The sequence below is a fragment of the Paroedura picta genome, chromosome 6, assembly GCF_049243985.1.
Source record: "Paroedura picta isolate Pp20150507F chromosome 6, Ppicta_v3.0, whole genome shotgun sequence".
NCBI classification, from domain to species: Eukaryota; Metazoa; Chordata; class Lepidosauria; order Squamata; family Gekkonidae; genus Paroedura; species Paroedura picta.
This window is the reverse complement of record NC_135374.1, coordinates 40,994,653-41,019,879: the sequence shown is the minus strand read 5'-3', so window position 1 is coordinate 41,019,879 and position 25,227 is coordinate 40,994,653. Positions and strand designations below refer to the sequence as shown.

The 25,227-nt window shown below is 42.5% G+C and overlaps 1 protein-coding gene across 7 annotated transcripts in view; it reads right to left on the bottom strand.

Moving 5' to 3' along the window:
* Positions 1 to 25,227, bottom strand: part of EPHA6 (EPH receptor A6) — a 537,720-nt gene that overhangs the window by 477,390 nt on the left and 35,103 nt on the right. For 6 of the 7 annotated variants that reach the window (XM_077342222.1, XM_077342223.1, XM_077342219.1 and 3 more), the window contains exon 2: positions 19,424 to 19,488. In XM_077342222.1, the coding sequence (XP_077198337.1) occupies positions 19,424 to 19,488 (65 nt within the window). Of the gene's footprint in view, positions 1 to 19,423; positions 19,491 to 25,227 lie in introns of those variants that run through there. The other variant, XM_077342226.1, reaches the window with a different exon arrangement.

Here is a 25,227-nt window from a genome sequence, read left to right as displayed (position 1 = left end):
TGTATGGAGAAATAAAACCAGCTTTTTAGTCCTTTTAGACTAGTTCTTGGCAATGGATTCAGATATGAGAAAAGATTTTACATAAACATATGAGTTCCTTAAGTCTAGACCATGACCAGCATTAGCATGTAGGCATCGTGGTTTCTGAAGGCCCACCCCTTCTACTATCTTGCCAGCCCCCTCTTTTCCCCAGAAAAGATGCAGGTCAAATGATTGAACAAGGGTGTTTATTCTTGACTTCCGTTCCAGCAATCACCTTCACCTCTCCACTCCTTGACTCTTACTCTCAACTGCCCACACCCATGCTTCCCTGCTTCCATTCTTATATTCTCCTGTTTCTCCACCCCTTGCTCTTAAACCTCTGTGCTTTCTTCCTGTCTCCACTCCCCCCCTCCTGGACTTCTCCTGCTTCTGCTGGATCCTGGTTGGGCAAGTAGGTGTTTTCTTTCTCTATGTCCTGTTTAGCTTCTGAGTGCTTGTTGGCCCTCCATTAGGGAAAGTTGGATGGGGCAATATGCTCTTGCAACCTCCTCCTGCCTCCCTCCCATGGGCTGGTCAAGAATCTTCCCCTGCCCCATGCCCATCACTGCTCCAGGTAAGTCTCCTCTTCTTCCCTGCTCTCCCTCCCTGGTTCAATATTGTTGGTTTGCTGGGGTTGGGCCTTGCCTATTCACTTCTCCTGCCACCACTCTTTGGTTGTGGCTCCCCATTCCTCTGCCGGCTCCTGGTGCTGATAATCCAGGTGGGCTGGCAGCAGCAGCAGACTCTGCTTCTCCCCTTGGGATGGGTTCTTCCTCAGCATTCCAAGCCCAAGCCTCACCCCACATCTCCACAGGCAGATGTGGGCTGCCATCCGTTTTCCTTTTTCAGGGTGTCATGTCACTGCCGGGGTCTGTCCATCTGGGTCTGCCACCATTTTAGGGCTTTTCCTGAAATCCCACAGGGCCTGTAAAAGGTACCTCCTCCACCAGGCATTCAGTTGAGGTCTGACCAACTCAACAACATCCACTAGTCCCCCAAACGCCCCCTCACAATTGAACCTAAACCCAAACCTGTCTGCTATGGGTTCATGTTTAGAGAGTTATTGTTGTAATGTGAACTGTTATAATATTGTTGTTCAATTGGAACCCACTGTTATGGTTTTTGTTATGGGAGGGCGGTATAGAAATATATGAAAATAAACAAACAAACAGACAAACAGACAAATAAATAAATAAATAAATAAATAAATAAATAAATAAATAAAGTTTACTTAATGGGGATTTCTCTGGAAAATACCTTTAGAAATTCACTTTAAGTAGACATGATATAGGAAGATCTGAAAATTTTTTGCCAGTATAATGCTAAAGTCAAATAGTAGCTATGCGGAGCCTGATTTGGATCTATGTTTTTATCATTTTATCAATGGAAGTCAAAATATTAATAGTTCAACATTCTGTATGAACTTCACTGATAATTTTTGATAGATGATTCTTAATCAGATAACATTATTTATGTTTTAAATGATTCCTGTTGGAGATCTTGAAATTTAAAAACAGACTTCCTCCACCATCCAGAAAACTGGGGAAATAATCATATTGACAATGGAAATAATAACAGGTCCAATGTTTGTAACTGCTAAATACTTCTCTAGGACTCATTAATAAAGTATTTTCCATTGACCCGGAATCTGTTACAACAGCCAGAATTTCAGTATGCCAGTATTGTTGACCTTTCATCTCACAATGGTTAGTTAGATTTTGGATCTACTGGAGAAGGTTAAAGTTACTGAGCAAATTCAACAAATAAGCAATAGTAAATGTGTGGAAATATTCATTAAATTTGCAGTCTTGATAACCTTGTGTCAAGACTGCTACAAACCTGCCCAACCCACTGGGTCTCAGTAAGAGTTGAGCTGAGGCTCCTTACAATTTCCACCATGGTTTAATGTTATTGTTGTTGTTATTATGTTAATGTTATTGTTATTATCACCTTGTTGTTACTATAAATGATGTTACCTGCATCATTTTCTTGTTTCATGTAAACCGCCCTGAGCCTTTGAGGAGGGTGGTATATAAATACAATAAATAATAATAATAATAATAAATAATAACTTCCAAATTATCTGGATATTGATTCATTTGGGATATTTTCTATTGTGTGAATGCTAGAAATTGTGTGTTCTTTGTATTGTAGTTGTTTTATATTTCAATTAATAATTTTTAACATGATGTCCCTCTGACACATGTAATGCTATTAGAATGGATGAAAAACAATTTCTTGTCAGGTGAGTGTGTATGTGATGATTGCTGAAACTGAGACTGAAGGGTAAAATCATCCCTGTACCTCCAATACAAAGAACAGCTCTTGAGAAAAATCACGACACATCTGATAATTTCCCAGGATTTATCGAGTTAGGCCCTAATATGCTTTAAATTAGTGATCCCCAACCTGTGGGCTGCGGACCACATGTGGTCCTTCGACTAATTGGAGGTGGGCCATGAAGGACGCCTTCTCCCCCCCTGGCCCTTTACTTCATCCCCCCCCGGCCCTTTACAACACACTTCGGGTGTCATTGTCTCCCATCACTCATTGCAGAGAAACAAGATCAGGATTCCCATTGATTTGTCATTGTCATGAGTTAAAATTTCCATGAAAATAAAATGTTCCTTATGTTCATTGTTGTGGTATGTCTGTATCTTATTTTGAAGGGATGTTTAAACATTACCATAGAGATCAGAGAGCGTTAGGGCAGTGGTTGAGAGTAGAGGAGTAAACTACCCCCCCACCGGGCCTCAGTAAAATTGTCAAGCGTTGAGTGGTCCCCGGTGATAAAAAGGTTGGGGACCACTGCTTTAAATGATCATGTATCTTATCAAGCATGCAAAAAGGCATTTGAATCTTATTTGCACTACAACTCTAAATCTATTTGTAAGAGAATATAGAGCTATACCAAAACTTGAATTTGATAGTAGTTATTCTGTACTGCTTTGCCTGACTCAGTCCGATCCCAAGAAACACAGTAGATAATTCAGTTTTATAATTCAGTTTTAACATTCAGTTTATAATTCAGTTTTAACCTATCAATTTCTGCCAACAGTTAATAGTATTTTCTTATGTATGTAAGAAAATAACAGGAAAATTCTTTTTATGATATACTTTTGAGAATTATATAATTTACATTCTATTTGAAGCTTCAACGATTATGCAAGGTGGATCTATTATTTTATACAACATCTTTGCAATGTTTATTAATATGTTAAATTAATTAATTTGCTATTTAATATTTGCTAACATTGTTTTCTGTTCATTAATTAAGCATTAATATTTCTTATTAATTAAGAAGCCATAGATTGACTGCATGACACCGAGAAAAAGAACAAATTCACAAGTGAGAAATGGGTCCAAGTGGGAGTGTCATTCTTTAGTCAGCTAAACCACCTGTCAATTTCTTAGTGTGAAAATAATGAACCAAAAGGAGTTCTCATTACTATATGCATACTAGTATTCTGATCAAATAGATATTCCTCATGTCTGGAGGAAGTGGTAACATTGGAAAGAAAACCAAATAGAGGAATGTAATGGTGTCCATCTACAAGATGAACAGCAATCTGATTCATGTGATATTTTTTCTTATAGCCACAAGTCATACAGAAGGACTTGAATTTATAACTGGTAAGCAAGTGGGTAAAAGCAGGCCAGTCTTGTACTTGATGAAATCACTATTTACCCATTTCATTTTTGGAAGTGAAATGGTATCTACCAGAATGGGGTCTTCTGTGATGGCTGCTCATTTATCTGACTCCTGGCACCTAATCTTCATAGCTTCAGATAAAATCATTCCTATTTATACAGTTGTGGTGGCTTATTTTATCTGTTTTTACCCTTTCCTCTTTCCCTCTATCCTTGGATAACAGCTTAATAGTATAAACTTTGCTTTGCTGAAGTTTTACCCAGACATTTATAATGTGCCTTGAATTTCATAAACATTTTGCTGTATTTTCCATCTTTTAGTAGCATTTAAAATATTCCAATAGACATTATACTTTATCCTTTCAGAATTTTTCATTATTGTATTCAATTTATGCTGATCAAATACATATTACAATGAATGCTTAAAAACAAATGAACCTGCCCGCTATTAGTTTTTTAATTATTTTATTAAACAAAGTAAAAGCAAAAATACTTGGGTTAACAGGACTCCAAAATGTGCTTTTATCATTCACACTGTATTCTGGGAAATGTCAGTCTTATAGACAGCATGTATAACTGCAAAGTACTCTTCTAGAGGAACGAATACAGTATTAGAAGGATGAATTTGCTCTCATAGGCCCATTATGCACGGCCGCCAAAACAGCGATTTCGGGTCACATGGAAAACACGGAGGGGGAAGACGCGACGCATACTGGTTATACACGGGGCGGGGCGCGACGGCGGCAAAACCCAGAGTAACCGATTATGCACGCGCCGATCCGGGCGCTGCTTCTGGTTGCGCCCCGCTCACCCGGAAGCTGCGCTTTCTTCCGCGTTTCACTGACGCGGCTTTTTCGGCGGCATGCACCGAAGCTGCAGCCGGTTGCAGCCGGCTCCGTGCGTTATCCGTGATTTTAGTCGCCGGCATTCCACCCCGAATGTGCGCTAAACCCCCCGTGCATAATGGGTCATAGTTGGAAGGGAGATTAGTTCACAATTCTGTGTGGCTAGAAAAGAGATGTGTATACATGCTCAGGAGAACATATGTGGCTCTCCTCTTCCACACAACTATCCCGAGAGGTCAGTGAAGGTGAGAAAAAGTTTAATAAATATAGTTGCTATCACTGTGATGCTCTAACCCATTCGTTCCCAACCCCCGGTCTGGAGACTGGTACCAGTCCGTGAATCAGTCAGTACCGGGCCATGGCTCCTCCTCGTCCTCCTCCCTGGCTGCTGCCTCAGGGGCTGCCCTGCCAATCTGCTGCTGGCTCACCTTTGGTGCTCTCCAGCGGCCGCCATGGCTGGGGTTCCCCCTCGGCATGGCACTTTGCAGCTGCTGCTGGCAATGCCCCCCAAAGGGCAGTAGGAAGACAGGGGCGCTGGCAGGAAAGCAAACTGAGTAGGGGCTCAGGCTGCAGTGAAGTCCCTCAGCAAAAGACTAACCCTCCGGGCCTCAGTAAAATTGTCAAGCATTGACCAGTCCCCAATGATAAAAAGGTTGGGGACCAGTGCTCTAACCATTACACCCACCCATTCTCATTCTAAGTCCCATTCCCATAGTTCTGCAGTATTGTCCCAAGAGTTGCTTGTCTCTTCTTCAGTGTTACATGCAAGTCATATTCATCTATAGATGATAAGCATCTCTCCACAGATGTAAACATTCTTCCTTCAGGTGAATCCACAGAAATATGGGAGAAGTGAATATGAGTAATGCATTTTCTATTAAGAAGTTTTATTATTTATTTATTTATTTATTTATTCATTCATTCATTCATTCATTCATTCATTCATTCATTCATTCATTTTGATTCTTTACAGCTCTGGGCGGTTTACATGGAACATTCTGAAATTATATCAAGTTTGGCCATTTGTAAGTCTAGCTCTATATTGTCTACACTGATGGGCATCAGCTCTTGGGCCAAGTTTCAAGCCAGCTGGTACCTGACATTCTTTTAATTGGATGTCCTAAGAATTTATCCTGGAGCTTTCTAAATGTCAAGCACGTGCTTTACCAGTGTAGAAAAAATACTTTGTGACATAATGCTGAAATTCAGGGTTGAGGTTGTGAATGTTCATTTCAGTTGTACTGCATATGGAAGTGAAAAAAGCTTGTTTGCAAATTACTTATGACCCCTATTAATTATGCTCAACCTTTGTTTATTACATCTTGCTGGAGAAGAGAAAAGTTGGTTGATTTCAGGAATTAGTTGATTCCTTAAGCTAGAGGATGGATCTGAGTACTTAAATCCATAAGGTCTCTTCAGGAAAAAAAAATCAGTGTACTGATTTAAAAAAAAATTCTATCAAATATTCTCTTTTAGGATTTATGGCTGTGAAATGCCAGATTTCTTAGATAAAATGCATTATGTAACCCATTTCAACACGGCTTTTGGCTGAATTTTTGAACTGAAACTGCCTGTTTTACTCCTATGTTTAACTTTAGCCAAGAATGCTACAGTGGCAACATAACTGTTGCTTTATCTAGACCAGATTTGATACTATAAATCATAAAACATTCTTCTGGACTAGGTGTTTGAAATGAATGGGATTGGGATAGAATTGCATTTAGATGGTTCTTTCTAGTAAATTTATAAATGCTCAAAGAGAGACTCCTGACCATGTGGTACTGAGGTTGTTCCATCTTATCATGCTGTTTGCTATTTGCCATTTGCATGAAACTGCTGGAAAATATAATCCAGGAATTCGGCATAAATCTCCATCAGTTTATTGATGACAGGCAGTTCATAATGGAAACAGTTATATGACGAGGGGAAAGGGTTACTAGGATGCCATTTCCTAGACAAGAAGAATGCTTGGAGGAGGAGGAGGAGGAGAGACTAAGAGTTTTGGGAAGTGAAAATACCATGGCCAAGATCAAAGAACTGTGAAACTAGTTCTGTTACCACAAGGGCATAGCACACTTGTTTTGCCTCAAACATTAATTTCCCATGCTTCATGACAAATGACATTTTGAAACTGATGGAGTTTGAAAAGCAGTTTATAATGCAGCAGAGGGGTCAAGTCTTCAAAGAAAATAAACCAAGCCTAGCATGAGCCCCTTTTATGAGTCTTTGGAGTCCAGCCAACATTTCTTCTCATCATAGCAAGAACAAAGAGGAACTTTCCCTCACAGTTACATTCAAACTTTGAAGTAAACTTTTTCAGATATATTATTTTAATTGACTTGTATTTTTTCTAGAGAAAAGTGTGATGGGAATTGAAATTAAAAAAATATTGTAAATTTCTTAATTAATATGAGCAATGATTGAATTCTACAGCCTAGAGAATATATTTATATATTTATTATTTATATTTCTATATCACCGCTTTCAGCATTTGCCGGCTCGTGGTGGTATATAATAAAACTATAAATGAATATTACTAGATATACATCCCATAACGCTAGTTCTCATTATTTGACCACAGAGATTAACAGGTGGTAGAATTTTCTGAAACAGAAACTAATTTATCATCTGAAAGACTAAGTAGCAGGATGATTTTTAAATAAAGGCACATTTCTGAATCTATCTTCCTAAAGAAATATTAGCCTACTTCCAACAAAGAGTTTATTTAAAATCAGATACTAGTAATGCTATTGTTCCATTTTAAATATTTTAATGTTTTAAACTGTTGAATGTAAATGCCCTTTTTATATAGTGCAAATTCTGTACTGGGTTATATTTTGATGCTACCTAGTGGAATAAAAATACTTAATCAGCATTTGGCATGCTCTAGAAATCTAGGACCATTTCCGCATGAGGAATCTGGACAGCCTCAGGTTGCTGGTGGGTTTTAGAGCCCTTTCCACATGGTGTTGCTTGCATCCTGAGGCTGTCCAGGGACTGGCTCGAATTTTGTCCAGATTTGCCTTGGGATGAGGGAAATCATAGAAATTGGATTTACTGCTTTTATTTCGCATCCCATCAGTGAGCAACCAGAGGCAAGTCTGTATAGAGGTAGAAAGGTGCAATAGTCTCTGTAGCATTGCTTCGCCCTCACACTCACTTCGCCCTCACACTTCACTCTCCGTTTCCTGCTCTGAATACTTTTTTTTTTAATGGCATGGTCCACATTGACTACAAAGCTACATTGTCAAAAATAAAATAAAATCTTCTTTAAAGTGTCCATGGTCTTTTTGGGAGCAGGCAGGCAAAACACAGCCCTGTTTGTATTTTCTGGAGCTGGGGAATGAAAGGGGAAGGGGGGACAGGTGATCAAGCAGCTTTTTCCCAATCATCCAGGCATGCAAGCCCCTTATTTTAATGCCTTCCATTTACACTAGAGGATTTTTTTGGGCTCCAGTTTCCCATATGCAGCCTCTCCAGATTTTACCCAGAAATAAAGTCCAAAAAAATATGAATCCCAAAAATGGGGGGGGGGGGAATTCTGTATCATTCTGGCGTTTCTCCATAGCAATGCAGAAGTGCTGATTTTTATTTAAAATGTATCTGTGTGGTGGCATTACCACATAGTAATGTGGAAGTTCATTTTTTAAAAGCATAATTAATTGCAGGGCTGGGAGGGGGAGGGGGAGAAAGTTTCAATACATTAAATAACTGCTGTGCTGTGCTTGGTGGCTTGCTGTGATTGACAAGCCAAGGAACAGAGGGAGAAGTTCAGCTTGTTATCTTTTGCACCCTTGCCAGGAGGCAAAAAGCCATGATGGGACCGAGGGAAAATGCAGGAGGCATCTCCTCATGAGGAGGGCTGAAAGCATGAGGTTTACCCTCCCACATTTGCAAGCTGGAGTCCACTCATGTTTTAGCCATCCATGTGGAAATGGTCTACGTTTGATTCTGTTTCTTTTGTCCCAAACATTCCTTATGATCAATTCTGTTTAATATTAAATAATCAGCAACTACATACACAATTTTTTGCTAAAACTTGAAGCAAGGGAGGAGGGAGTGGCTCTATATAGTGCTGAGAAAATAAGGGAGTTTGAGACTAGGAGGCAAAATGGAAGAAGGAAGCCTAATAGGGAGGAAGCTGAAAGGATGGATAACTGAAGGGATGGGACACAATAGAAAACAGAAGCATCAGAGGCTGAGAGGGGGGGAAATGGGTAGATGAAGAATTGTAATGAGAAAAAGTCAGATCAGAAGGAGAACTTTTTGTTCCTCTGTGGAAAACTGGGATATCCAGTGAAGTAGATAGACTATTGATTCCAGATGGACAAAATATGACTTTATTCAACAACTGTGGCACTTATTGTCAGTGGGTGCAAGATGGCCATGATCATGGATGGCTTTAAGAGGGGGCTTAAACAAGTTCATGGAATATAATTCCATCAAAGAAGGCAGAAAATTTCCAAATTATATTGTTAGCAATGTCAGTGGAAGATGTTTGTTGGTCTTGAATCACTGAAATTCTTATACAAAGACTCTCTCGGTGCATGTGGGCACATGGAACAGCCTATAAAGGTTTAGAGTAAAACCTTGTTGAGATTGTGCCAGTGCCCCAGATTTCATTTCTAGAGGATGGGGGGGGGGGGATGCAGGACTTTTAGATTAATTTTAACTGATTTTTTTATAATGTATAATGTAAAAATTTTGAGCAAGATTTATGACAGTATAGTATTTGTAGTATTAGGATTTTATTGCTTGGGTTTTACTATTAGTTTTATTTATTACTTGTTTTATATTTTGTTTTAATATTTATAAACCAATTTGATTCTAGGAAAGACAGTATATGAAAATTTACATAAATATGTGCTTTCCAAAGGTAGGCTTTACCAGAAAGGGACTTTCTAAAGTATGAAAAACTAAAAACAACAGACATTAGTGGAACTAGCAGTTATAGGAGAATGAGCCAAATTGTATAAACTGATTTTAAATAACAGTGAAATCTTTTATTGTAGGTTCATATTCAGATAATTCAACAAGCCAACAAACCTGAAAATATAATTTTCCATTTAATGATGGGTAGTTTCTTGCAACATACAACTATATTGTGCAGTTACACATTGATATAATAGTTGTCTTACTTGACATTCTAACTAAAATTAGTTTTTCTTCTTTAAAATGGGAGACTTTATACTTTTACCCCTTGTATCACCCACTAACGCAGAAAATCTGTTTTAATTCACAGTGTCAAGAGGATCCATTCAGACAGTTTAAAAATCAGCATAAAAGCAAGGGCTTTTGACGAGACAGAAGCAAATCTTAAGAGACTATTATATTACTGTTAAATTGACACACTTGAATCAGCTATGTGGATTCTACATGGATTTTACCCCCTCCTGAGTACTTTATGCTAAGTATTGCTACAGTCATTGAGGAAGAAAGGTGATGACAGCCTCCCAGCATGAAGTCTTAGTCAGAGGTTATCCTGCTGGAAAATTAGCAAAGCATATTGTTCAGCTTACTGGGTACCCTTAACTACTATGTGGCCCAGTGTCCATTATCACAAACATATTTGTGTGTCATATCACATTAATGTAATAGAAATGTAAAAAGCATGTGGCTGGTAGGTTAAGCAGAAAATTAAGGTAATATATTTTGATGGAGATCATCACAATTTTGCAAATAAATAGCCATTCTCATTGCATACCTGTGGAGAAAGTGCAACACAATTTGGTGGCTTGTAATGGTTAAGTAAAGTCATAGAAGATCAGGCTGAAAGTCTATGAATTTCCATTAGGGATATTTGTGTTATATAACTTGTCCTAGATTAAGAATTTGACTCAGTTAATCCACTGTGATTCTTTCACCATATTAATCATAAGAATATGCCATATGCAATGCACTTCCTTACAGAACATATATCTGAATTCACAATTTAATTATGTTTATAGATTTACATTAAGATGGTTCCACACAACTATATCAGCCAGTTTCCCTCATGGCTCGTTGACTGTATTATTATTATTATCCTTATCGTTATCCTTATCCGAGGCTCGTGGCGGTTTACAAAAAAAATCTGACTAAAACCCATTTAAATGGACAATCACAGCATCATAATACCAAGACAACATGGCGGAAACCCTCAACCCCACCTACTCTTTTACAAGAGGGAGGAAGAGAAAACCTCTTTGAACGATTCACCAGGATAGGCCACAAGTCGCCATCCCTTCCTTGTATGTACGTACGTACGTATGTATGTATGTATATTTGGTGTAGTGGTTTGGTGTAGCCAGTTTGGTGTAGTGGTTAGGAGTGCGGACTTCTAATCTGGCATGCCAGGTTCGATTCTGTGCTCCCCCACATGCAACCAGCTGGGTGACCTTGGGCTTGCCATGGCACTGAAAACTGTTCTGACCGGGCAGTGATATCAGCGCTCTCTCCCACCCCACAGGGTGTCTGTTGTGGGGAGAGGAATGGGAAGGTGACCGTAAGCCACTTTGAGCCTCCTTTGGGTAGGGAAAAGCGGCATATATGAACCAACTCTTCTTCTTCTGTGTATGTATGTATGTATGTATGTATGTATGTATGTATGTATGTATGTATGTATGTATGTATGCATGAAATCCTTACTATTTTGGGGGGCTGCCTGTATTCAAGTCACAGGGCTGTGCTTCTGAAACCAGTTTTAAGACTTCAATTCTCTAGGAAAGTCTTTGGCCATTTCTCATAAAACAGCACAAGTGTAAAACAAAAGAAAGTGGAAGCTGAATTATGCCAGAATGGGTGTTGTATAAAGCCTGCAGAAGTTACAACCATATATCACAAAAGACAAATGACCATGACTAACAAACTGCTAGTGGGCTGACAGGTATGAGATAAACAATGCAAGAAAAAGGATGCCACAGAACCTAACAATATTATCAAATTGGTTTAGGAACAGACAAATATTCTAGTGCTGAGTGAAAAATATACTGTGAATTATTCTAATGGGAAAGCACAAAGCCATCTATCAGCTGCAAGCAGAAGAAAGGCCTCAAACCCTTAAAACCAACCATGCCAAACTATGACAAATTTCAAACCAAAGGTTCTTTCCTCCAAGTTAGACAATAAATAAATCTGCAACTGGAAATTATTCAAAACCTCAGAAGAGCTCACCAGGGAGTGGAATCCATTTCTGAAGTGAAGTAATTACATGTGTGGTTAATTTCCTCAGAAGCTTGCTAACTGACAAGGAAGCATTTACAATAGCAGCAATCACTGGGATTACATGTTCTCAAGAGTCCCCCTGTAGCCAAACAAGCCAGGGTGCTCATGCTAGGCTCTTCAATGCAGATGTGCTCTAATTAGCTATTTAAGGCACAGGTGTGCAAATAAGAAAGGTAAGCACTGCTTACTCAGAAGCTGGAAGATGCAATATAAACGCCCCTTTTAACAGCGGCACCATAGGGATCCAAGTCTCAGCATTCATTTGAAATTTAATAATCTTTTGTTACCCTTTCCCTCATCAAGATAGCCTTGGAAATGTAAACTGCAAATTGATCTACTGAGATAAGAACCGTCTCTTTTAGAGCTGTGGTGGGAGTGAAGTTAGCACCCTTTTTCCTGGCTCCTGTTTCTTCCACAGCTGTGTGATAGGCAAACATTCATCTGGCACAACTTTCTCCCACATCGTAATTCTATGCTGGGGAAAGTTCACCTACTAAATTGCTACCTTTTGCAGACATCAGTTAAAGCCAGCTTAACTCTGTGGAATAAGGTGACATTCTCTCTTTCCACTTTCTGGTCCACCTGGGATGCTGCTTTATACCATGAACTAGAATTTGAGCCTACTGTTGCCGAAATACAGCGGGCTCTAGAAGGCAGTGCCTTCGGGAGGGTGCGGGGGTATAGGGAAGGGCTGGGGCACTCCGGAGTGGTGAAAATGATGGTTGAGACCTCTGTAGGGAACTCCAGCCCTTCCCCGCTCCCCTCCCTTAAGAAATGCTGAGACCTTGTGCGCTGGCTGGAAAAGCCTCGGCTGATCACAGAAATGAGAGGTGTCGCTTCTGCGGGGCGCACAAGGTATCAACATGGGGCGGGGGAGGGCTGGCGCGCTCTGGAGAAGCTGCGGCTGGCATTTTAGCAGGCAGTTACACTTCGCTAGTGTGGGGAAGACAAGCAGGTAAAGGGGCCTCCTTCCCCCCTCCTACTGGTAGAGCTGCCATTTGGCCGGGGAGCTGTAACGCCACCTCGCAGAGGCCTCTGGAGCTGTTTGGTGGGGAAAGCAAGCAGGCAAGGTGGCCTCCTCTCCCTAGTTCTTTTGCGTCAGATCTGGAAAGCAGAGGCCCAACCCAACTGGCACCAGAAAGAAGTGGCAGGGGCCAGCCTTCCGTGCTGAAGCAGTTCTGGAGAAGCAGCACGGGCCGGCCAATGACTTCCTACAATACCGGGAAAGATTTCCTGAGCTGCAGGGCTAAGTGGCCGAGGACTCATCACTTGACGTGGAAAGAGATGAACTAGGTTGAAGTGGGAGGTGGGCTATGCTCTGGTTTGTGAGCAGCTGTTCCCGCAGGGAGGGAGGCTGATGTCGTGGGGCCAGCCCCCGGCATTTCCTTCTGGTGCCGGTTGGGCTGGGCCTCTGCTTTTCGGATCTGCAAACCCAGAGGGAGGGACAGGGAATGGGTCCCAGGCACAGGTTCTGCTACTGTAAACAGTGCCTATGCATCTCTGGCTTCAGAAGGTGAAGTTCCCCACAGTGTATCCCCGTTCCGGCTACAGGACCAGCTGCTCCCTGCAAGCCTCTTGTGTTCAGACTGCCGGTCTCCACCCAGGCTGACTTCCCTTTAGTGTCAGTCGGCCACCTTGCTGTCAGTTTCCTTCCTTCCGGGCCGAATCTTGGTGTCTGCCTGCAGTCACGGTTCTCCTTGGCTTGCGTGAGGCGAGGGCCAGCCCAGAGCGGGTTTGGCGGGTCATCAGGCAGGAGGCAAGGGAGCGTGCGGACAGTCCAGAAAGTAAGCAGGGACGGTTGGGAGAAGTGTTGTCGCCATTTCCTCGTGTGGTGGCGACGGCGGGCAGCTAGGCTTTTGGGGGCTCAGTGTGGCAGGCAGCCCTGGCCCTAAGTTTGTGGCCCCCTCTTTGTTTTTCCTGAACTGGCCCTGCTAGGTTGTTTGGCATGCCTGGGGCCAGTGGCCCTCCCCCGCATGTCCCCTCCCCCCTGAAGCCCTGGCTTCAGTGCTGGGCTTGGAGCCCAGCACATCTGGGACATGCTGGGTCTGCTCCGAGCCCGGCGCTGAAGCCTCCCCAGCCACCTCCTCCCACCAGCTAATAAATTGAACCAAATGTGGTCCTAAAGTAAAGGTGGTTTCAACTGCCTTCTAAAGATCAAAAGTGAGTGGGCAGGTGCATCTCCCTGGGGAAGTTGTTCCATAATCATGTGATAGCCAATGAAATGGTCCTCTCTTGTGTAACCACCAAATGAGATTCTTTGATTGATAGGAGAGTCAGGAGGGCCTCTCCCTGTCATCTTAATTTTCAGGCATACAGGAGAAGATGTTCCTTCAGATACCCCAGTCTAATATCATGTATGGAAGAAGAAGAAGAAGAAGAAGAAGAAGAAGAAGATGAAGATGAAGATGAAGATGAAGATGAAGATGAAGATGAAGATGAAGAAGAAGAAGAAGAAGAAGAAGAAGAAGAAGAAGAAGGTTCTTATATGCCGCTTTTCTCTACCAGAAGGAGTTTCAGAGCAGCTTACATTCACCTTCCCTTTCCTCTCCTCACAGCAGGCATCCTGTGAGGTAGGTAAGGCTGAGAGAGCTATGATATTACTGCTCAGTCAGAACAACTTTATCAGTGCTGTGGTGAGCCTGAGGTCACCCAGCTGGCTGCATGTGGGGGAGCGGGGAATTAAACCCGGCTCACCAAATCCTAAGATCACACTCCTAACCACTACACCAAGCTGGCTTTAATAGTGGGTATTTAAGTATCCCACAAGTAGAGAATAATATTTGATTAATATTTCTCAATTTCAGTGACAACTGGCAGTATGAATATGTTGCAATACTGCAGTCAATGGTGATGTTGCTCAAGAGTAAACCATACTAGAATCAGTGAGGGACTTGCTTCTTAGTCAAACAGATAAATTCAAACTGTAAAGCTAACTTTAGTCTACTCTTTCCTTTCCTCCTTGTTCTTCCATCTTTTCTCCCTATGCTGTCTTTTTATCATCCAACACAGTAAATTTTTTAAAATGTAAGCCTTTTGGTAGGAACAGCTATTGCTCACTTCACCCTCTAAAATACTATGTTCACAGACGCTAAGCATTAATATACACACATATGTCAGAATCATGGTAAATGTTGAATAGCAGTTCTCAAGATTTCAAATGTCATTGAAAAAACTCAGAAAAATCCAACATTCTGCTGTCTCCAAACCCACTGAGTTCTATTGGCAGTGACCACATTTCCATAATTTACTGGTGAAAGAACATTTATCTAATCACACACTGGTAAGTGCCCAGCATATGACATTATTGCTTTTGACATGTCAATAACTGTTACGTCCCATCAACAAATGGCCCCACTTTAATCTCATGAGAATTTGGCTGTCAGTACTGGCATGTACCAGGCAATGAATCGTTCAGAACAATTGGTCTAAACTACTTAAAAAATACATTGTAAATATTGTTATAACAGATATAAGATGCTGTGAGTTACATGAAGGAGACCCCCATTTCAAGGAAAATATTGTTTCCCTGGAAGGGGAGCTGTAAATGTTGAAAATTGCTGGTTACCTATATGGAGAGAACCATTTATACATCTGCCTGGTAAGGAAGGACTAATAGATGGGTTTTTGAATTATCTGAGCTGGGTGATAAAGCATTGAAACCTGCACCCTAAATTGATTGGAGAAAAGGAAGTGGGGTAATCCATGTGGGGTTCTATTCCCAAACTCAAGATAAACAAATGGAAATCCATCCAATGGGAAAGGAAAGGGTAAATGGTCAGGACAGCCTGTCAGAAGCACACAAGCCAGGAGTGGGGAACAAAGAAGGGGACAGTGTGAATTCTGTCTTGACCAACCTCCATTGTTGATGTTCCAGTGGGTTTGTGTCCATGCCAAGGAAGGGATTCCAAGGAAACAGCAGGGACTGGACAAATTAATCGGCCTCCTGTATATTATTTTTTCCTTCTTGGTTCTGCAATTTCCTGGAATGCTGTGACAGAGTTTTCCAATGTAGTTTTCATCTACTGACTTAAATTTGTGTTTTAGTAAATAAAGATCTTTCTCTTTTGAAAGTTCAGATTGTGCCCACAGTTCTCACTTTCATGCCTGTCTGTTTATCTTTGCATAGGCTAGAAAATTCTGGCTGCACTGGGTTAGATAAGCAACAAGAAAAAGAGGGGAGGGAGCAAGAAGCAGCACAGACCCTGCTCACACCTGTGGCCTGAAGCCACAGGTAGACAATTAAAAGGGCAGAGCTTGCGTGGTGGCAAGGACCCTGTACAGCAGGAGGGGTTCGGGAACAAATGGGACAAGTCCTTTCTCATACATATTTCTCCTCTCCACCATGACCAATAACATAAAATGAAAAATTAATCCTCTGAATCTATGCCCGAAGCAAATTAGATCTCACAGTGCATCTGTGCTGGAGCTTTTCCTTTGCATATGGACTTCCTTCTAATCAGTGGGAAAAAACATAAGAAGGCACATGGGAAGCACTCTACTATTGTTGTTACAAATAAACCTAGAAAAAGGGGTCAATAAAACTGTTCTGAGATAGTATTTTTCTTTTTGCCTTCTAAAGACTGTGCTTCAAAATGCTTGATGGTATTTTGCCACCGTTCATGTTAGTTATATCCATCCATGCTTGTGGGTAGGCATCCTATTGAAACCCACTGGCTTTTTAAAAAGGAGGCTTGAAAACACTGAGTTGGCTATATCAAGCTATGCTATCTGGGGATAACTCCTGTGCCTTAGAAATTGGAATGAGTAAACTGGCATTCCCTTTCATGCTCTCACTGAACTGAGTCAGACTAATCTAAAATGTTTTCTTGTCTGCTATAATTCAGTTAATTTTTAAAGAGATTCAGAAGACCAATATAATGAACATATTATTGTACCAATATCCATCCATATTTGATTTGCCTATATTTTCATAGGTTAGGGGTCAGAATCAAAGACCTGAGCTAGAGGAAGCTGCAAAGAAAATATAAAATGGTACTTCTTAATAGACTGGAAATACTGTTCAAGAATACAAAGGACTGTAAAACCCTGAAAAATGTAATCCATAAACTTGGAAACAGGCTAAGATTAAGAAATGTCATATTGCTTAAAGTCCCTGAGGGCAGAGTCTGTAAAAGGGCATTTAAAATATACTTTATGGTGCAGAGGAAGTATAATATATCTTTTTTCACCTGAAGAAAAAAATAGTACAGAAATGAAACAAAAAGTTTTCTTCAAGAAGCAATGCTATCAGTCCTTTATGGGCTCTATCCACCAGGAATGGGGGGATTCAGGTGAAATTATTAGGGCCAGAGTAAGCAGAAGGCTTGAGCAGGAGGATTTCTTGGTGGTTTATTATGTTCAAATGTTTGTATCACCATAAGCAACCTTCTAAATATCTAGCAACGAAAATGACATCACATAAAAGTAAATTATATACTGGCAAAGGAACTGTTTAATTTAAAGAGTTCTCAGGAAGGTAATCCATAAAATGGATTAAGTGCTTAAATATATTGCATCTTAATTAAAAGTTGAACTATACATGTTCCTCGATGTGGTGTTAAGTGAACTAGCCAAGTGGAAAGCATAACCTGATCCTTGAATTGTAACCACTTGAGACCAGATGATTTCAAATATGAAAGAGATTTCAAATATGCTTTTTCTGGATATATCTTGTGGACTGACATAGGATGGCCCATGTGACCTAAAAGTGCCTGACATTATTTAACCTGGGTGAGTAAGAAACATGTGGCAAAGTTTCCATACTATTAGGTAAAGAAAGCCAATTCTGATGTGCTGCTGTTGAGTGTAAAAATGTAATCTATAAACCTGGGAACTATGGAGGTGCCATCGTGTTCAATGCTTTGACTGCTGGTAAAGATCATGTTGTACATAGCTTTGGATTAAAATCATGTAAACTAAAAGTGAAAGAGCGAGAGAAAGAAATTGTTATACATATGTGTGTATCCTCCCAAGACAAAGACAGGTATGTAAAGGCCTGGTATTGTATACTTGCATAATATGATGCACTGAGATCCAGCAGCTAGGCTTTGACAGCACAACTGGCATTTCACTTGTGAGCAAACAGCTTACATTTGCTGATATATGACATACCTATAGCCAACAATGGATGCTGTTTTGCTGATGGTTCATTGATGAGGGCTGTAAACCCTATAATCCCTATAAACCCTTTAAACCCTATATACATAGTTGTAAATAACAATTATATTATTGATATTAGATAGGACTGCTAATCCCCAGTTGGGAAATTCTTGGAGGTTTAGGGCTACGCGCTATGGAGGGCAGAGCCAGAGGACAAGAGGAATCTTAGTAGAATATAATGCCTTGAAGTCTTGCCTCTAAAGCAGCCATTTTCTCCAGGGGAATTCATCCCTCTCATTGGGTGATCATTTGTTGGAAACCCTAATATCTGATGGCCAATATCCTCTACCCTTTCAAGCTGCCTTTCTTTTAATTGTAAACCGCATTCAGGGGTAAAATCCAGGGCCATTCCGCACCGGGATCCATGTTGCAAATTGTTTACAGAACAAAAAATCGCCATTTTAAATAGTGGAATTCGTCGTTATGCATACCTGCCTTTGTAGTGGAATCCAGTTGCGTTTCTATTGTTTCCCACAGGGTTCCGGTCTCGGCAAAAATCGCTAGAAAAGAAGTACTATTGCTGAGCTGTGTCCCGCCCCTGGCCGTCAAGCAGCCAATGGGTGGCCGTTATCATGCTCCCAAACAGCCCCTTTCCCTTTAAGGAAGGTTTAAAAAAAACAACACACACCCGTCGCAACGAATCTGCGTTGATTCGTTGCAACGAAGAGACCCATCCAGCTAGCAGGTGATGTTTGAGCTGCCGTTTCATCGTTGCCACGCTCCCCCCGAGTGGAAAAAAAAATCCCCCCCCCTCACGGGCGCGATTTTCGGCCGAAAACAGTGTGAAAAATAAAGTGAAAATAAACCAGCAAACGGGCCTCTGTGATGCTTGTGCGTGGTGACTTAAAATAGAGGAACTGCAGCTGGGGAACCCTCACTAGGTAAACGAAGGCTTGCCAGTGCGTTGATCTCCGCTTGCTCGGAGAAAAAAAAATGGCGATAACTTCGCTGGAAGATCAGAGGAGAGAGCCAGGGGGAGGGACTTTGCAGAAACCACAACAATGGTAACGCACAGAACTTTCCCGCTAGTGTTGCAGATTGGTTGCAGGAGTGTAGCGCTTTCCGGAGGGTGAATCCACTTTTTGGGATTTCCCTGAAAGCGCTACAACGAAGCGCTTTTTGCGGATCGGTTTCAGGAGTGTTGCAGATTGTCAACGACGTTGTGCATAACGGCAAAACTGTAGTGATTTCAATTAGTAATCATTGTGCTATTTTGGACGAATGCGGAACGGCCCCCAGTTTCATTGTGATTCATTTTCACTAGTGTGCAAGAAAAAATATATCCCTACTTTTTTAAAGACAACTGAGAGACAATGCTGACTTTTTATATAAATCCCCAGAGATTACCTTTAGTAAGAATATTTTTTTAATTTTTCCATGCAGTAGTCATGTAGTTCCTTTTTATAAAAATGAAATCCAGTTTCTTTTTGAAGTGCATACCTTAATTTCTGTTACTTGGGGCTACAAACAGAGAAACTGCCATTTATAGACAATATTATAAAACTGTAGCATGCAGAATAACCAAAAAGTATATGACATCTTACCCCATTTAAAGGATAGGTTTTCCATCCTAGCTCTCCAATTGCAGTGGTTGTATCAAGCAGTACAACTAGAAAATAAAATAAAATCATGAATGTCCCTAAAATCACAAATACATTTTGTTAATATCATTTTTCTTATAACTGTAGATGAGAGAAATAGTTCTAAGCATGTCTATTCAGAAACAAATTAGTCATCGGGGCTTGCTCCTAGGGAAGTGTTCTTAGGACTGCAGCCTAGATCTCTCATAGCTTCGGGTAGATAATCATGCTGGTCTGGCACTGGTCTGAGGACCAAATGAAAGCATAATATGAAGACACTAGGAATAAAGCCCATTTTAGTCAGAATACAATGGGCGCTAGCAGGCGCTCAACGTTGTGGGGGGGGGCTCTGGCAGGGGTCCGTGTAAGCAACCCCATACTGTGCAGCAGCGGCAGCCCCCCCAGTGGGTAGAAAGGGAGAGGGGTGGTAGAGGTGGTGCATCGGCAGCGGCCCATAGTGTGGGCCGGATGGTGGAGGGAGAGGGATGAAGACGCAAGGGTAGCATGAGAGCAGGAAGCTTATCATTGCGAGCAGCCATTATGGAGGGCGGGCTGCGGCTCGGCGTATCCAAGAATACAACGTGTGCTAGAGCTTGGCAGTGGGAAGAGGAAGGGGAGGAGTTTGTATGATTTTGAAGTCCCACCTCCAAACCTCCAGGAATATTTCCAACCCAGGGGTAGCCAACTTACAGGTGTGGCCTGGAGAGCTCGTGGAATTACAGCTCACCTGCAGAGTAAAAAGATCAGCTCCCCAGGCAGAAAGGGCAACTTTGGACAGGGTTGTGGTAGAGAAGAAACATTTAAGGCTTCCCACACAGGTTGTTGTTGAATTGAAAGACTTGAGGCCTACTGCACAGGGTTGTTGTGCAGATGAAACAGGAGACAAAAGAGCCAGTTTCCTCTGCAGAATAACACTGTGCAGTGGCCTCAAATCTGCAGAGAGTTGCAAAGAAGAAAGACACATGGCCTGGATGTGTCTAACCCCTGGGCAGAGCAGTATTTTAAGTGAGAAGGGGCTTTTCTGTGGCCTCCCTGTCAGCCGTTTGGCAGAAGGGGAAAGACCCCCCCTCAAAAGGAAGGCCCTCAGGCTCCCCTGCGTTGCTCTTGGAAAGGCCTCCTCCCCTCAGTAAGGGCCTGTCAGAGGCTCCTTCGCAGGAGGCCTGAATGGGGGAGGGAGAGGGAGCGCACTCACCAGCCTCCTGCCAGCTCTGTCAGGGTTCTGAGCCAATTTACAGTTGGACTTGACAGTTAGGACAGCCTTGGGGCAAAAAGGGCTAGTGCAGCCTGTCCAAGCCTCTGTTCTCATCCCCCTTGGCACCCCTACTGACCTCCTCTCCCTTTGGTGGTCAGGAGCAGACTGGCAGCCAGACTGGGCTGGGTGAATGAAATTTTGGTCTGTCCTGGTGAGGGGCCAATAGGAAGGCACTTTGCGTGCCTCCCCACTGGCTGCTTGGCCCTGGATGTCCACTCTGAGGGCCCAATCAGGAGCCGCTTCGCCCTCTGAGTTTTTATCCTGGACAGGGCCCGCCCTAACTCCTCCCCAGGTGGCCTTACTCTTTTATTTAATAGCGCAGGATCGGATAAAGATGGGGACATTATGTCTCCCTGTTAAAATTAAGTCAAGCTGTAGTAAAGAGGTAAAAAGGTGTGTGCACAGTGTAACCAAATTCCTCACATAATTGTTAGAAGTATGGGGGTTGCTGTACTGTGCTTCTTTATCATGTTACTTGCAGAAGTCTAGGGTTGTGTGAAATAGCCCCATAATATTATTCATTCCTAAAGGTAAAGGTAAAGGTATCCCCTGTGTAAGCACTGAGTCATGTTGACCCTTGGGGTGATGCCCTCTAGCGTTTTCATGGCAGACTCAATATGGGGTGGTTTGCCAGTGCCTTCCCCAGTCATTACCGTTTACCCCCCAGCAAGCTGGGTACTCATTTCACCGACATCGGAAGGATGGAAGGCTGAGTCAACCTTGAGCCGGCTGCTGGGATCGAACTCCCAGCCTCATGGGCAAAGCTTTAAGACGGCTGCCTTACCACTCTGCGCCACAAGAGACTCTTATTCATTCCTATGACTGTGTTATTTTATTTCCAAAAAAGTGATACAGATATGGAAAGCAGATGTGACATGGGTTTTTTCCATAGGTGGCCAGGAACTTCAGATGGGTGCAAGGATTCTGTACTTTGATTGCCCAGCATTCTTAAGGGAAGATCTTTCAGAAGACAGTGTGGGACATAGGTACTCTCATCAGGAATAGCTGAACTAAGTGAAATGCATAGATAGTACACCTTCTGTTTAAATGATTGACAGTACTCTGTACCAGGTGACAATTAGAAGATTACTTGAACTGTTATGAATTATTAATGAAGTATAATTTCCTGAGTTTCCCTTCTTCTTATATAATTAAAACTGTATAAAAAGATAAAGTTGATTGGTGATACAAATATAAGAAGCTTTCTGTGATTGAGACTTAGAACACTATAGATCAGGGGTAGTCAAGCATTTGCTGGCAGGGGCTCATGGGAATTGTAGTCCATGGACATCTGGAGGGCCGCAGTTTGACTACCCCTGCTATAGATGATATATAAGACGTCTCTAGGTTCTGATCATAGAAGTTTACTTTTACCATTATTATTACTATTGTTTTATTATTACATTTAAATCATAATAATAGCCCATTTGATCAATTGCAAGCTATACCAATGCGATTTATGTTATTTACTAGCAAGAAAGCCCATTGCAACCAGGAATGCAATGGGCGCTAGGACCCAGGGGACACCAGGAGGTGCTTTTTTTTCCTGCTGCGTGGAGCTGTGAAAGGCTCCTACAGGGTTTTTTTTTTCTGCTGCTTGGAGCTGGGAAAGGCTCCTACAGGGTTTTGTTTTCTGCTGCTTGGATCTGCGAAAGGCTCCTATAGGGTTTTTTTTTCTGCTGCTTGGAGCTGTGAAAGGCTCCTGCAGGGTTTTTTTTTTCTGCTAGCTCTCGTGGGCGTGCCGGCTTGGAGCTCCTACAGGGGTTTTTTTTCCTGCTGCTTGGAGCTGGGAAAGGCTCCTTCAGGGTTTTGTTTTCTGCTGCTTGGATCTGCGAAAGGCTCCTACAGGGTTTTTTTTTCTGCTGCTTGGATCTGCGAAAGGCTCCTACAGGGTTTTTTTTTCTGCTGCTTGGAGCTGTGAAAGGCTCCTGCAGGGTTTTTTTTTTCTGCTAGCTCTCGTGGGCGTGCCGGCTTGGAGCTCCTACAGGGGTTTTTTTTCCTGCTGCTTGGAGCTGGGAAAGGCTCCTTCAGGGTTTTGTTTTCTGCTGCTTGGATCTGCGAAAGGCTCCTACAGGGTTTTTTTTTCTGCTGCTTGGAGCTGTGAAAGGCTCCTGCAGGGTTTTTTTTTCCTGCTAGCTCTCGTGGGCGTGCCGGCTTGGAGCTCCTACAGGGGTTTTTTTTCCTGCTGCTTGGAGCTGGGAAAGGCTCCTTCAGGGTTTTGTTTTCTGCTGCTTGGATCTGCGAAAGGCTCCTACAGGGTTTTTTTTTCTGCTGCTTGGAGCTGTGAAAGGCTCCTGCAGGGTTTTTTTTTCCTGCTAGCTCTCATGGGCGTGCCGGCTTGGAGCTCCTACAGGGGTTTTTTTTCCTGCTGCTTGGAGCTGGGAAAGGCTCCTTCAGGGTTTTTTTTTCTGCTGCTTGGATCTGCGAAAGGCTCCTACAGGGTTTTTTTTTTCTGCTGCCTCTCGTGGGAGCGGCGGCTTGGAGCTCCTACAGGGTTTTTTTTTCTGCTGCTTGGATCTGCGAAAGGCTCCTACAGGGTTTTTTTTTTTCTGCTGCCTCTCGTGGGCGCGGCGGCTTGGAGCTCCTACAGGGGTTTTTTTTTCTGCTGCTTGGATCTGCGAAAGGCTCCTACAGGGGTTTTTTTTTTTCTGCTGCCTCTCGTCGGCGCGGCGGCTTGGAGCTCCTACAGGGGTTTTTTTTTCTGCTGCCTCTCGTCGCGCTAGCGGCGAAAGGCTCCTCCGGGGGTGTTTCTTTTTTTTCTGCAGCTTCTCGGCGGCTGGAGTCTTGTGTTGTGTTTGCGGCGGGGGCTTCCTTGGGGCCGGCCTGACGCGGTGAGAGACGCTTCGCGCCTCTCACCACGTCAGGCCGGGAGCAACTGCGAGCCGCGCTGAGCGCGGCTCGCAGTTGCTGGGGCTGGGAATCGGAGGGACTAATCGGCAGGCGCTTCGCGCCTGCCAATTGGTCCCTCCGATTGTCTGTCGTGAGGAAGGGTCCAATTCGGACCCTTCCTCATCACGGACAGAGCCCTCCTCAAGGCCCCTTAACCATTTATTTAGTCCGTGGCGCCCGCGGCGCCACGGGCGGTGTACAGATAATGAAATGTGATACATAATGAAATTGATGTCTGATTGATGTCAGTTAAAATAAGACATTTTGAAAAATCACCAAAAAGGAAAAGCACGACAGTTACTTTTTTACTGGAGGAAAAAGAAGGACATGGCGTATGCAAAAGAACCACAAGGAAGAAACTTGATGAAGGAAAAGAAGAGGAAGGAATAGACACCACAAAATCCTGCACAAACACAACAGAGAAATGAGAGTACTTATTCAAGGTCTCCATAAAGAAATTGCTGGTGTCAGAAAAATAGTCATAGACCCTAAAAAATAACAGTCTGGGAGAATTGATGATTTAAAGATATTGGTGAACAATTTAAAGAAATTGTTGAATATTAAATTTCCTTTGTATCTCAATTATGTTATTAAGTGTAATGCCAGATAATATTCCTCAAAAGGCTGAAGATTTCTTCTTCCATGCAACTACTGTGGCAAGAATAGTTATAGCAAAGAACTGGAAACAACAGGAGATACCAAAGATAGCACACTGCTTAGATAAATTTGGAGAACTATCTAAAATGGCCAAGGTAACCAGCAGAAGAATTCAAAGAACTATGGCAGTAGTACACAGACTATATAGACAGATAGTAAACAAACATATTAACCAAATAAGGGTTAACTAGAACCATATGGGGTTTTGATATTTCTGTACTCTAATTCTTATATCCCTCCCTTTTATTCTATTGCATACTTCATAAAAATCAATAAAAGCCGGCAACGCCAGCCTAATAAAGAGTATGATGGATGTTTACCACACGACCACCATTGTGCCAGGTGTTTGACTCAGGGCACATTGTCCTGCTCCCGCATAGAGGAACATTTGGCCTGGTACACCTCATCTACCCTGGATTTGTGCTCCTGCATGGATTCCAGGGTGGTGAGGTTCTGCCACACTGCATGGTGCCATGGGCCTGGGTTTGTTTTTATTTTTAATAAAGTGGTATTGCAGTCCCATTCAATATTGCATCATTTGAAATAATTTTTAAATGCCCCAGTTGGCGCCACCAAACTGCACAGTCCAGCGGAGCCACCTGTGGCATTTTTTGTCCCTTCCGGGGTGCCATAGTTGTGTGAGCGTGGAGAAAGAGCTGGGCCAAGATGGCTCAGCACTTCTCCTGCTACACGTGCCTGCCCCAATACATTGTTGTCCGGGGCAAAAAGGGGAACATGAATACATCCATTTTCCCTTGTCATGCGGCAATGGAGGGCCCGAGTTGGGCGATGTCTGGTACAGCCCTGGCCTGTTGCTGGCATCAAGCGGAACTGGCTATTTGCCCCACTACTGGACAGATGGAAAGGTTGGGCAAATTTCCAGTGTGGAAAAGGTCATGGAGAGGGAAAGCTGAAGACATAGGGGCAGATACAGTTCCTTGCTTTTTACTATCTGAAGGAATCCAGAAGT